Source organism: Mastigoproctus giganteus, chromosome 9, assembly GCF_048544385.1.
Source record: "Mastigoproctus giganteus isolate SK-2022 chromosome 9, ASM4854438v1, whole genome shotgun sequence".
Classification (NCBI taxonomy): domain Eukaryota; kingdom Metazoa; phylum Arthropoda; class Arachnida; order Uropygi; family Thelyphonidae; genus Mastigoproctus; species Mastigoproctus giganteus.
In genome coordinates, this window is record NC_143583.1 from 22,264,170 (window position 1) to 22,276,761 (window position 12,592).

The 12,592-nt window shown below is 36.1% G+C and overlaps 1 protein-coding gene across 1 annotated transcript in view; it reads right to left on the reverse strand.

Moving 5' to 3' along the window:
• Window positions 1–12,592, reverse strand: part of Pp2A-29B (Protein phosphatase PP2A regulatory subunit A) — a 134,843-nt gene that overhangs the window by 43,801 nt on the left and 78,450 nt on the right. Inside the window, exons 9-10 of the mRNA XM_090381602.1 lie at window positions 4,394–4,550; window positions 684–906 (exon numbers count right to left, since the gene is read on the reverse strand). Of these exons, the coding sequence (XP_090237728.1) occupies window positions 684–906; window positions 4,394–4,550 (380 nt within the window). The remainder of the gene's footprint in view (window positions 1–683; window positions 907–4,393; window positions 4,551–12,592) is intronic.

The following is a 12,592-nucleotide window of genomic DNA, read 5'->3' on the forward strand; positions in this document are numbered from 1 at the left end:
GTAGTGGTATCAATAAGCATCAAAACAAGCTATATTTTTATTTTTAATAAAAATAAAGCTTATGAATTATATAATCCACTTTTCCTTGAATTAATTTCTTTGTTAATTAATTTCTGTTAAAGTTTGTTAATTTATTTTGTATTGATAGAAAAAAAAAAAAAAGAACACATTCCTTTTATGCATATATATAATCCACTTTTCCTTGACCAAGATTATCTTAGCAAGAATTTTTTTAATCAACTACTACTGCTTCACTGTATAGAATATTATCATTTATTCTTAACACTTCACAATCTCTGATGGCTGTTCCAAAACAAAGCTATTCTCTCCAACTAAACATATGCACTGCTATACCATGTATTACTGCTTGAGTTCAGATGGCATTCATCTCATAATGCATAAAAGTACATGTGAGGAACACATACAATTTTTAAGTGGACATGTATGGTTTATTAAAGATATATTATTAAATAAAAGTAACTTTTTAAGGTAAAATATTCTGTTAAGCTCTTTTTAACATTACAATTGCAACTTAACCCTTAATAATGCTACAATTAACTTATGCAATAATCATTAGTCAGTTATCATTTAAGACCACAAAATAATTGTAATACATAAAGTTCATTCTAATGCATACTATATTATATTACTAAACATTTTAAGTCATTGGTAGGCCAACATACCAATTGTCCAGCTAAAAGAGGCATATATTCAATTATAGCTAGTCTTACACGCCACTTTGTATCTTCAGCTAACTCAACAATGGCAGGCAGAAGTGACTGAGACAGCTGTTGTATTCCAATGACTTCATTGACACAGTCCAAATTTGATATTATATTCAGACGAACCTCTGGGCATTCATCTTTTAGCTGAGAAAGGAAGAGTGGCAGAAGGTGTTCAACAGTGCTAGAAAGAAATGAATATCCATGATTAAGTTTTCATAATAACTTATCTTTCAGTCATTAGAGAGGTGCATTTAAGATTAATGTTTCAAACAACAATGGTGACTGATATGATGGTTTTACATAACAAGTTACTGGGAATTATTAGACCATGGGGTTTGGGTGCAATATCACTAACTACAAGTTTCAAGCATTATTTTTCAGTGTATTCATTATATACTACTACACATAGTTATCAATGTGCCTCTGCACAGAATTAACGAATCCATGAAAAAAAAAAAAAAAAAAAAACACACTTATGGATTTTGGACTACACACACCTATACAAGGTGTCTATAAATTATTTACCTGATTGTTATGCTTGATTAAAATTGTATTGTAATAGGTATCATGAAGGGGTTTGTTGCACTTAATAAAACAACTCAAACTTTCTATTCACACAACTAGACCCCAGTAAACTTCCACATAGGCACATTTGGTAGCATGTAGAATGTCAAGACAGTAGCAGATTTTATTCCATGTGATTTGAAGCATACCTTGAAATATGGAAGTCACTGGATGTTCAATCAGGTTGTTTAACTCTGTGACGTTAACATTTATTATTATTTTTTTGCATACACCTTGTCCTTTACATAGCCACATCCAAAGAAATCCATATGTGCAGTATTTGGGGAATAAGTAGGCCATGGAATGGGACCATTCAGGCTGATACATCAGTTAGGAAATATTTTATTGAGGGAATTGTGCACATGCAAGCTCCAGTGTGGTGGTGCTGCCCCCATCTTACTGATGGAACACATGTGGCTGCAATATCTTCCAGCTGAGGTGCAGCATACAATTCAAGCATATATTGGTAATTTGAAGAATTCAGTGTTTTTGTGGCAGAAAAATTGCCCAATCACCTGACTGAAGGATGGTACACACCACACGTTTATCTTGGGACTATCACACTTGTGTTCACAAACCGAATGGGGACTTCCAGATGCCCATATGTGAAAATCAATGTGTATACATCTTCATGTATACACTCAGTGATCACTGAATTGTGACCACCCCATCTGTAATGGACTATATCGCACGTTCACAGCATAAAATGTTGAACAACTTCATACACAAGAGCAGTGATAATTTGCATCTGGTTGTGCAAGACAAATTTATAAAGTAGCAGTTATGGAATGTAGTAAAAAATATCAGTTTCAAAAGGGCGGCATGATTGTGGGCACTCATATGTCAGGTGCTCATGGCCCACTGTGGTTAAAGTGTACAAAGAATGGTGTCAAACTACCTAGTGCTGACAGAACTGTAAAGGATTAAGCAAGGTGGAAGGTAGTGTGCAAAAGAAGTAAAATAAATAGATGTTAACTATTAGGCTCTGTATTGCTGCTGTAATGTATAGCAGCCATAATGTTAACTTGCCACAATCCATCATGATGTAAAACAGTAGCTTCCATAAAAGGGTGAATGCAGGTCCGGGCACTACGATTAATGATGGGAGCCACCACTGCTAATGGACTATATTGCTATATGGACATTGCTATATGGAAGGCTTCTAACCATGAGAGATGGCATATATCATGATCACTCTTGATCTGATTATCAACAATGACTCTTCATCATTAACAATCTCCAGATAAAGGGACCAATAGGTAGCAGTAATCATAACATATTGATGTGAAATTTACTTAAAGATATAACTACAGTCAAGAGTAAAGGGAGGGGATTTTGCTCTCATAGAGATGACTACAATGGTCTTAGGTAGCTTTTAAATTGTTTTCAGTGTGACAAACTTATGATATTACTAACTGCAAATTCTAAATGGGAGGCATTTGGGGAAGTAATCATAGAAACTACCAAGTTTTTATACCTACTAAACAGATACTCTTCATGGTCTAGATCTAAATGGATATCAGGTGAACTGACATCACTAGTGGCATGGAATTTTATAAATCAAGTTCATAAGGGGAGTGAGGCAAGCTAAGCCAGATTATGAGCAGTCTTTGGCTAAGAATACAAAGAAAAGTAGCAAAAAATTCTTTATGTTAAAACTAGAAGGAAAATAATGGACTATATTAGTCCACTAAATATGAATGGCATTTAACTATTGATGATCCTATCCAGGTTTGCTGAATAAATATTTTGCATCTGTATTCATGTGTGAAGTTGTATGGATAGGAATACTAGAAGTACACTGGTGTTATACCTAAATGATTTTGTGATAACTGACAGCAAAGTGAAGAAAAACCGTTGAAGCTGAAAGTAAATAAGGTACTCGGGGGGTATGATGCAATATATTCAGTTAAATAATCTTTACACCATATATATAGATTTCAATTATGCTTTCGATCCTGTTCCATATGAAACAGTAATGTACAAATTAAAGCAATACAGCAATCTGGCAAGTTACTGCTATGGACAAAGGGATGGTTCACTGGCAGAAGATAGAGTGTGGTTATAAATGGACAGTGGTCTTCCTGGACAAAAGTTAATTAGCAGAGTCCTCTCAGAGTTCAGTGCTGGACTTCTTAATGTTTCAATACTTATGAATTATAGGTGGTGGTTAATGAATGGAATTAAAACATACTACTGTAACAAGGCCTAGAAAAATTGGACAGATGGGCTCAGAGCTAACCGAGAGCAAATAGATGTGGCAACTGAGGTTTAATGTTGACAAATGCAAGGCAATGAATATCGGCAGTAGCAATACCAGCATAACATATCAATGGGGGTGGTATTAAACTCACAATAATGAAGAACAAAAAATACTTAAGGGAAATTCTATAGTTCAAGAAGTTCTCTGAAAGTGCACACAGGCTGCTAGGTTAGCTCATGGGGTTTTGTCAATGATATATAGGAATTTTGTCCACAGAGACAAGGGAAGTGATTATCCCATTGAATAAGCCAATAATTAGGCTGCATCTGGAGTACAGACTGCAGGTCTAGAAGTCTCACTAAGATTTATGCAGATCTGTTGAAAAGAATGCCAATAAGAGCAACAAGATTAGTCAAAGATACAAAAATGTACTCTTAACAAAAAAGATTTCACTTTCAAATTGCATTGCTTGGAAACTAAGCATCTGCAAACAGACCTGATTGATGTGCTTAAGGCTTTAAATGGATTGGGTAAACTAAATGCCAATGGCATCCTTACTCTCTTGGAAAATACATGAATGGGCATAAAATGAAATTATATAGATGGTTGCACAGAATAGATGTGTGGAAGTTTGCTATCAGCCAACAGTTGTTAGCTGATTGTTAGAACAAGCTACCATCTGTTGTTGTAGAAGTGGGTAGTTTGAATAAGTTCAACAAAGAATTACATAAATTATCAGAGGGGATCGACAATGAGTTTTTTTTTTTTTTTTGGCTGATAATCAAAAAGTAAGCTTCCCTGCATCATCTGCCATTACTAATACTACTAGTCTCTTCCAATCCAAAAGTGACAAAATATATTAAATTTTTACACTGTTAAGGAAATTCTGATTGACACTTACTTGTGCTTTCCTAGAATTGGAGAAAGTCCCATTATTACGGATGCTAAGGCTGACTTCACATGTTGATTTGGATCCACAACTAGCTCTTTCACACAAGGGAGAATATTTGTCATTATAACTTGCTCCTGAACATCAGGGGGAAGGCTCTGACAAAAATCTGGAGCATAACATTTTTGTTTATTTATAACTGTTTTTGCCCATAGCATAATCATCAGCTTATTTATATAAAGATTTAAAACATTGTTTTCTGTACCATATAATGATAAGTTAGGAAAATCCTGAGAAAAAAACAATGTGCAATTCAGTTAACCATCTTAATTTTAATGTGGCAACATTAAACGCTACAATATGAAATCTCAATAGAGACTTTCAATTAATGATAAAGTTCTCCCCACTCCAACAACTCACTTTAAAAGTTATTTTCATAAAATCAAAAATACATTTTCCCTAAATAAAATCACAGCTTTAATGTCACTAATATATACTCAGCCAGGTACCTCAAAAATATAACACTTGTAATGTTTTTCAATATCTGATAATAATGGCAACTATAATTCAACCAAAAATGCTAAGGTTCGGTTGAATTATATAATTAAAGTTCAACATCACAACTACCCTACTTTAATTCACTGAAAGTTTCACTAAAAAATATTACCAAGCCTAAAAAGAAAATTCCACACTTGAAAATTCTTTAACTTTACACTTTATTCTTTAAGTTTTAACAAGGTCTTCATGAACTTCACAAACAGTCACGAACACATGCTATTTTTTTCCCCCATGTCTAATCTTGCATGAAGATTAGACATGGGAAAAAATTCGCACTACATCTAGAAAATGTACATTTTTGTACAAGTTTGGCCTATGAAATTATTTTAATTCATCCTTAAATCTATATAGGAAAAACTAAATGATAACAGCAAGCCACATATGGTAGCTTGCCAAGATCTGTATTAGCCACAGTTTATCACAGCTCAGCTTTTTTATCAAGTTTCAGCTTTTTTCATATTTAATATATATAAGCCTGAACAAAAATAAACTTTCATGAATAACTTTCATTCATTTCTCTAGAAAATAGCATATTGCCATTTGCAAGAGGATGTTAAACATTCAAACGGTTTACAATAAAAACAATTCTTTTCTACCTCGTATCAAACCAAAGAGATGTGCTATTTCTGTCAACAGTTTTCCTTTATCATAAAAAATAATGATGCTATATCAAGTAGAATTTTGGGAATGAGAGCAGCCTTGTGCAGGTGAAGTTTTAACAGCTCCAGCTACTAGAGAAGTTTTTAAATTTTTTTTCTGTTTTATTAATATTTTTGGCATAACATTAATTTATTTTATAGAGTAGCTTTATATTCCTAGTTACGATACTTAGTTTAATTTTTAACTTCCATAGAGATTTTGTAGATTATTACTTAGTATAGGTAAGGGTATCCAATCCACATATTTTACAAGTTTTCCAGCTCCGGTAAACGGAACGTTTTTAGCTATACTTAGCTGCTTTATTGACTCAACTGTTATATTAAATCATTTTCTATAAGTAGCTTATAGACCTAATCAAGACCCTTGGTTTATTCTGAATTTAGATAGCGAGATTTTGGAAGCTAATTAATACTTAGTGTCCATAGATTTACTATTTGTAACTTGCCACCATTGTTATACAATATGTTATATCGCATACTAGATAGGGTTAGCTTAGTACAGTATAGTATATAATATTATCAATTAATCAGTAAAATTTATTAATCTTGTTAAACTTCATTGTCAATTAAATTGTACTTTTTTTTAACTAAATACATATAACGACTTAGCTTTTACAAACGTAACATTAATTAATACATAACTTGATACGGAAGTTATATAACGAAACTCGGAGATAATACTCGATACTGAAAAAATATATGAAAAAACTCGACACTATATATATATCGTTGTAAATGCATTAGGATATACGTTTAGGGTTATAATTTTGTACTGAAATTGAATTTTATTGAAATTGAATTGAAATCATGACTCAGACCAGAGCATCAAAGAAAAGGCTCAAGCTAATGGGAGTGCTGTGGCACACGGGAGAACCAAGGGGGAAGTTGCCCTCTGAATCACAGCCTTTTAAAATGCACTGCATGTTTGATGTTTGTGGAGCAATCAGGTACGAGACATGATATTGCCAAGGGGAATGTCTTTGTGTGTGTGCGATGCAAAGAGTGTGAGGAAATCAGGCGACAACTCTGCGTTGTTATGGGCCTATATGAGAGCTTGAAAGATAGGGTGGATGCCCTCGAAAGTTCTAAATTGAGGGGCCCATCAAGCTCTCAGCTGCCCACATCAATGCCAGGGCTTGCACTTGATCATCACGCAACACAGTGCCAAACCCCAAGGCAGAATGCACTGGTCCCACAGGAACTAGTAGTTGTCAGTGACTCTATTGTCAATGAAAAAGGGAACATATTGTGTAAAAAGGATAGGTGGAACAGGACCAGGGCATGTCTGCCAGGGGCAAAGGTTGATGATGTAGAGCAGACATCATCTTTTAAGGGCACAAAAGGTGATATTGCTGCACACGTTGGTTTTTTTTTTTTTTTTTTTTGGTTTGGTAGTTGTTGGCGCATCGGCTTCTGTGGCCATAGTGCACCTCCCAAGGTTTTTGCAGTACTTTGATCCAAGCCCGAGGCGGGAATCGAACCCGCGACCTTTGGGTTGCCAGGCAGGCACTTTACCCACCTGGCTAGCCCGGTCGGCCGCACACGTTGGGACTAATGATATTAAGAGTAGGAGACCGGCAGAATTACTTAAGTACAGGTCACTGTTGAAAAAAAACCGTGAATTAGGGTTAGATTTGAAAGTGTCTGAAATACTGCCCAGACACGATAGGAGGGAGTATATGATGAGAGCCTTGTCAATCAGTTCGGCCCTGGAGATTGTGCAAGGCTCGAGGGGTAGAATTTTTCCCAGCTTGGTCTGTGCTTGTTAACAGTACAGACTGCTTCTACAGGGATGCGATACATTTAAATAGAAAGGGTGCGAGAATATTTGTTGATGCTATCGAGCCAGTATTAGGTGGGTCGAAACACTGCTAGCTTGGTGGGGGGGGGTGATACATGGACTAATAGATTAACAGCAGCCGCTGGCAGAGGTGAAAGTGATTCTTGCACTGCTTCTATTGGAATGAGCAGCAGCCTGGAAAACAAGATGCAGGGTATTTCAGAGACTGCTGGGAGTCACTGCAGTACAGTACAAGTAAACACATGGGTTGTGTTAGGGTAGCTAAGAATAGGAACAGGTGCATGTATATTTGCGTGTACACCAATGATAGGAGATTGTTAAATAAATTTGATGAATTTAAGGTGTTGGTCAAAACATCAAAGGCAGATATTCTTGGGATATCAGAGGCATGGTGTCACACAGATATAAGCAATGAAGAACTGGAATTTGGGGAGTACAAAGTGTTACAGAAAGTGTAGGGATAGGAAGGGAGGAGGGATTATGCTATTAGTTAAGAAACACAAAATCCAAGGAAGTGCAGCAAGTTGACATCGCTGGACAGTGCAGTGTCGAGTCAGTTTGGCGTGACATAAGCACTGGGAGATCAAAATTGAGAGTAGGGGTGTGTTATAGGCCTAATAACTCTGGTGAGTATAATAAAAAACTGTACAGGAAATACAGTGGGTCAGTAAATCAGAGTCTTATAATGGGGGAGTTTAATTTCCCAGATATTGACTGGAATTGTGCGTTGGTCACTCACACACTAGCAATTATCCAATAAATCCACACTAGCTTTTGTGGATTTATTGGATGATTGTTTTCTACATTAGCATGTTCGAGAGGCAACTAGAGGGAGCAATACTCTTGATCTAATATTCAGTAATGATTCATCATGCATTAAGAATCTAGGAACCACTAGGTGGCAGTGATCACAGTGTGCTGAAGTGGGATTTACTCAAAGAGGTAACTACCATCAGGGGTAAAGGGAGGGGTTTTTGCTTTCTTAAAGGTGACTACGGTGGTCTGAGACAGTATTTAAATTCTATACAGTGGGACCAACTGATGATGTTACCAACAGCAAATTAAAAATGGGAGGCATCCAAAGAATTAATCTTGGAAGCTACTAGGCTTTACATACTAACTAAGAAATATTGTTCAAGGTTTAGGCCTAAATGGATGTCAGATGAACTAATCAGACATGTAGCGGAGAAGAAAAATGCATAGGATATATATAAATTAATGGGTGACATGGAAGCCTATGATAGATATCAGCTGGTCTGTAGCCAAGTCTGTAACCTTGCCAAGGAGATTAGGCAGGCAAAGGCAGATAATGAGAAATCTTTGGCAAAGGATGCAAAGAAAAACAGAAAAGAGTTTTGTTTATGTAAACTCCTGAAGGAAAGGGATGAATCAGATTGGTCCACTGGATTTTGATGGTTCAACTGTTGATCATCCTGCCCAGGTGGCTAACAAATTACATGAGTATTTTGCATCTACATTCACCCATGAGGAGTTATTCAGGGAGGGGAATGCCAGAGGTAAGTTAAACTCTGGCAGTGAGCTAGATGATTTTGTAATAACCGAGATGAAAGTGGAGGAGAAATTGTTGAAGATAAACATAAAAAAGGCACACGGGGTGGATGGGATCTATCTAGTTATATTAAAGGAGGCAGCAAAGGAAGTAAGCAAACCCTTAGCCATAATTATGTGAGCTTCCTTGGACTCAGGGGAGGCCCCCAAGGACTGGAGATGTGCAAATGTGACCCCAATTCACAAAGGAGGATCAAAGGGGTGACACAAGTAATTATAGACCTGTTAGTTTAACTTCTGTTCCAGGGAATTAATGGAGGCACTGGTTAAAGAAGCAACGCAGGATCATCTAGACAAGACTTCAGTTATAGCTCTGACACAGCATGGTTTTGTTAAGGGGAAGTCTTGTCTGACCAGTTTGATTGGATACTATGATGTGGTCCCAAAGGAACCGGATGCATGGAATAACTTTGATATCATATATTTGTATTTTAGAAAGGCTTTTGATACTGTTGCACATGGAAGACTGCTGCATAAATTCGTGGACTAATATTATTAGTCCACGAAGTGTGAAGTCCCCCAGGGTTCAGTGTTAGGCCCATTATTGTTTTCTGTATTCATCAATGATGGTATATCAGGCTTAATGTCCAAGTTTGCAGACGATATGAAAGTTGGCAGGGTTGTTAAGGACACTAATGACAGTACGCTGCTGCAATAGGATCTAGAAAAGTTGAGCAGATTGATTGAGAGGTGGCAAATGAAGTTCAACATTGACAAATGATAAGTACTACATAAGGGAAACAGTAACAGCATAGTAACCTATCAATTCTGTGGTACTACACTGACAGTGGTGGAGAATGAAAAGGACCTGAGGGTAATTGTGCAGGCAGATACGAAGTTTTCTGAGCAGTGCAGATGGTCTGCAGGAGTAGCTCATGGTGTCTTGTCAATGATATACAGGAACTTTTCTAGCAGGGACAAGGAGGTGATTATCCCCTTGTATAAGGCAATGGTCAGTACTGTATACCTTGAGTACTGTATACAGGTCTGGAGGCCTCATTTTAAGAAGGACGTAGAGCTGTTGGAATGAGTACAGAGAAGGGCAACAAGATTAGTGAATGGAACGAAGGGTTGCTCTTACAAAAGAAGGCTTAAGTTTTGCAGATTACAGTGTCTGGAAACAAGTCACTTGTGAGGTGATCTGATTGAGGTGTATAAAGTTTTGAATGGTTTGAGCATGCTCAATGCTGATGGGATTCTTCCTCTTACTCAGAATAATCACCTGAGAGGGCATAAATTCAAATTGCGGAAAGACAGTTGTAGGATAGATGTGCGGAATTTTACATTTAGCCACTGGCTAGTTGATTGATGGAACAGACTTCCATCTTTTGTTGTGGAAGTTGATAGCCTAGATAAATTTAAGGCTGAGCTGGACAGGTATTTGGAACGAATGGAGGGGTGAAATGGGAGGGTTTTTTTTTTTTTTTTTTGGCAATAACAACTACTGGATGAATAGACTGCTTATATATTTTAATACAGGCATTCATTAATGAATTATAAGAAATTAAAAAAAATAATAATAAAAATAATAAATTAAAAAAAAAAAATACCCAACTCTTGTAAGCATCATGAATCTATTGGACTGTACATTAACCTCAGCAAAGGACATGCTAAATAAATGGAGGCATATTCACAAACAGCCAGCCAAAAACCACTGTCCAGCACCAAATAATTTTCATTTTAAGGTGTCTTAGCAAAACAGTGAAACAGTTCTTCAACCAAATGTGAACTATCAACAGTCAAGTTTTGTGCCAGCAACTGCCTGTAATCAATCTGCATCACATATTCCTGGACATCGTACCCAGCAATAGTTATACAAATAATTTAGCACTCAGTCCCAAACTAAAAAAAAAAAACATATTTATACCATAGGGATAGCTTGCATTAAGTAAGACTATGCATTCATTAAGTACTATGCATTCATTAAGTAACACTATGCATTCCCTTTTATGGCTTAGCTGGGGGGGGAGGTATGCTACCAAGTACAGTAAACCCCCCGCTATTCGCGGTATCTGTATTCGCGGTTTCGCGATCGCTGATTTAATATAAAATGAAACCTAAAAAAAATGTGAATTTTAAAGCGCCGTGAACGTTTTCCGCCATAAAAAAACATGGGCATGGTTAAAATTCCCGGTCAAAATAGCGCTCAGTGGGTGGGGGGAGAGGGGTGACAAAATTGCGAGCGTGGATATTTCTCGCTAATCCTTGTTCAGTATGTGTTATGCGCTTGCCATGGAAGGTTTCGCTGTTTGCTTTTAATTTATATGCTTATAAATTGAATAAATTTATAAATTGATATTCTTACAAATGTGATAATCTACCGTTTTGCAGTGTAAAACAGCTTTTTCAAGTGTGTTAACGGAAGAAAGTGACGTTATTGTAAACAAGTTCTTTCTAACCCGTACAAAAATATGGCTACGAATAACAAGGGAAATGTGAAAATATCAAAGAAGGTGATGACATTAGCAAATAAAATTGAGTTATTGGACAAAATTTCTAATGGTGAAAGTGTCTCCTCAGTGGCAAAACATTATAAAATCAATGAGTCAACGGTACGATCAATCAAAAAATCAGAAGAAAAAATCCGCTGTAGTGTCCGTGAAAACGCGCTAATTGCTTCAAAAATTTGCTCTGTAACTCATGATGTTAAATTAGAAAAAATGGAAAAGGCCTTAAATCTGTGGACAGAAGACCAAACTCAAAATAAAATTCCATTAAGTTCACTCATCATTCGTGAAAAGGCAAAACTCCTTTATCAACACTTTAGTGAAACTGGTGCACTGGCGGGATAAGTTTTTTTGCTAGCAAAGGCACTGGCTGGTTTGAAATTTCTAATAAATATTACATTTAATATTAAATTGTTTCTTATTTTCATTTCGATGCCATATGCTTGCATTTCACTATGTGCTATCTATGTACATAGTCATATTATGAAGGTACATATTATACATACATAGACAAAATTTTAGACTAGTTTTTCTTATATATTTCATACTTTGGAACGGAACCCCTTTATTACTATGGGAGCCATAACTCAGTATTTGCGTTTTCAGTATTCGTGACATTTCTCAGGAACGTAACCCCCGCGAATAGCGGGGGTTTACTGTACTCATCATGAAATAAATTCTTAGTGACATTAACCATGCTCCCCAAAAAACTGATGACAAGCAGAGGAACTATACTTAAAGGTTTATAATTGTACTTTAATCAGATTTATTAAATCATGTCATTTATGAATGCCAGTGAAAAACTCAAGACTGGTCCTTCTATCCTACAGAAGGCCTAACATAGCCAAGTGGTCAAAGTAGGAGTGCAATAACACATGCATTTCAGTTAACCGTGGTTCGAGCCAGTGTGACCACTAAACATTGTTAATGATAGCATTCTTATTAAAATTATTAGTTGTAAACTCCTCTGACTTATGTGAGCATGCTGGAATATAAATTACAATCTACTTAAGTTCAAGTCTAATGCCAACAAATATCTTCTTTCATCTTCTCAACCTCCAATCCATGCATAGTACTAAGTATTATACCTCTTGTGTTTGGGGTTTTCATAAAAAAATAAATAAATAAACATAACTTTAATTTATTTTAGGATATGTAACTACTCAGATGGACTTTG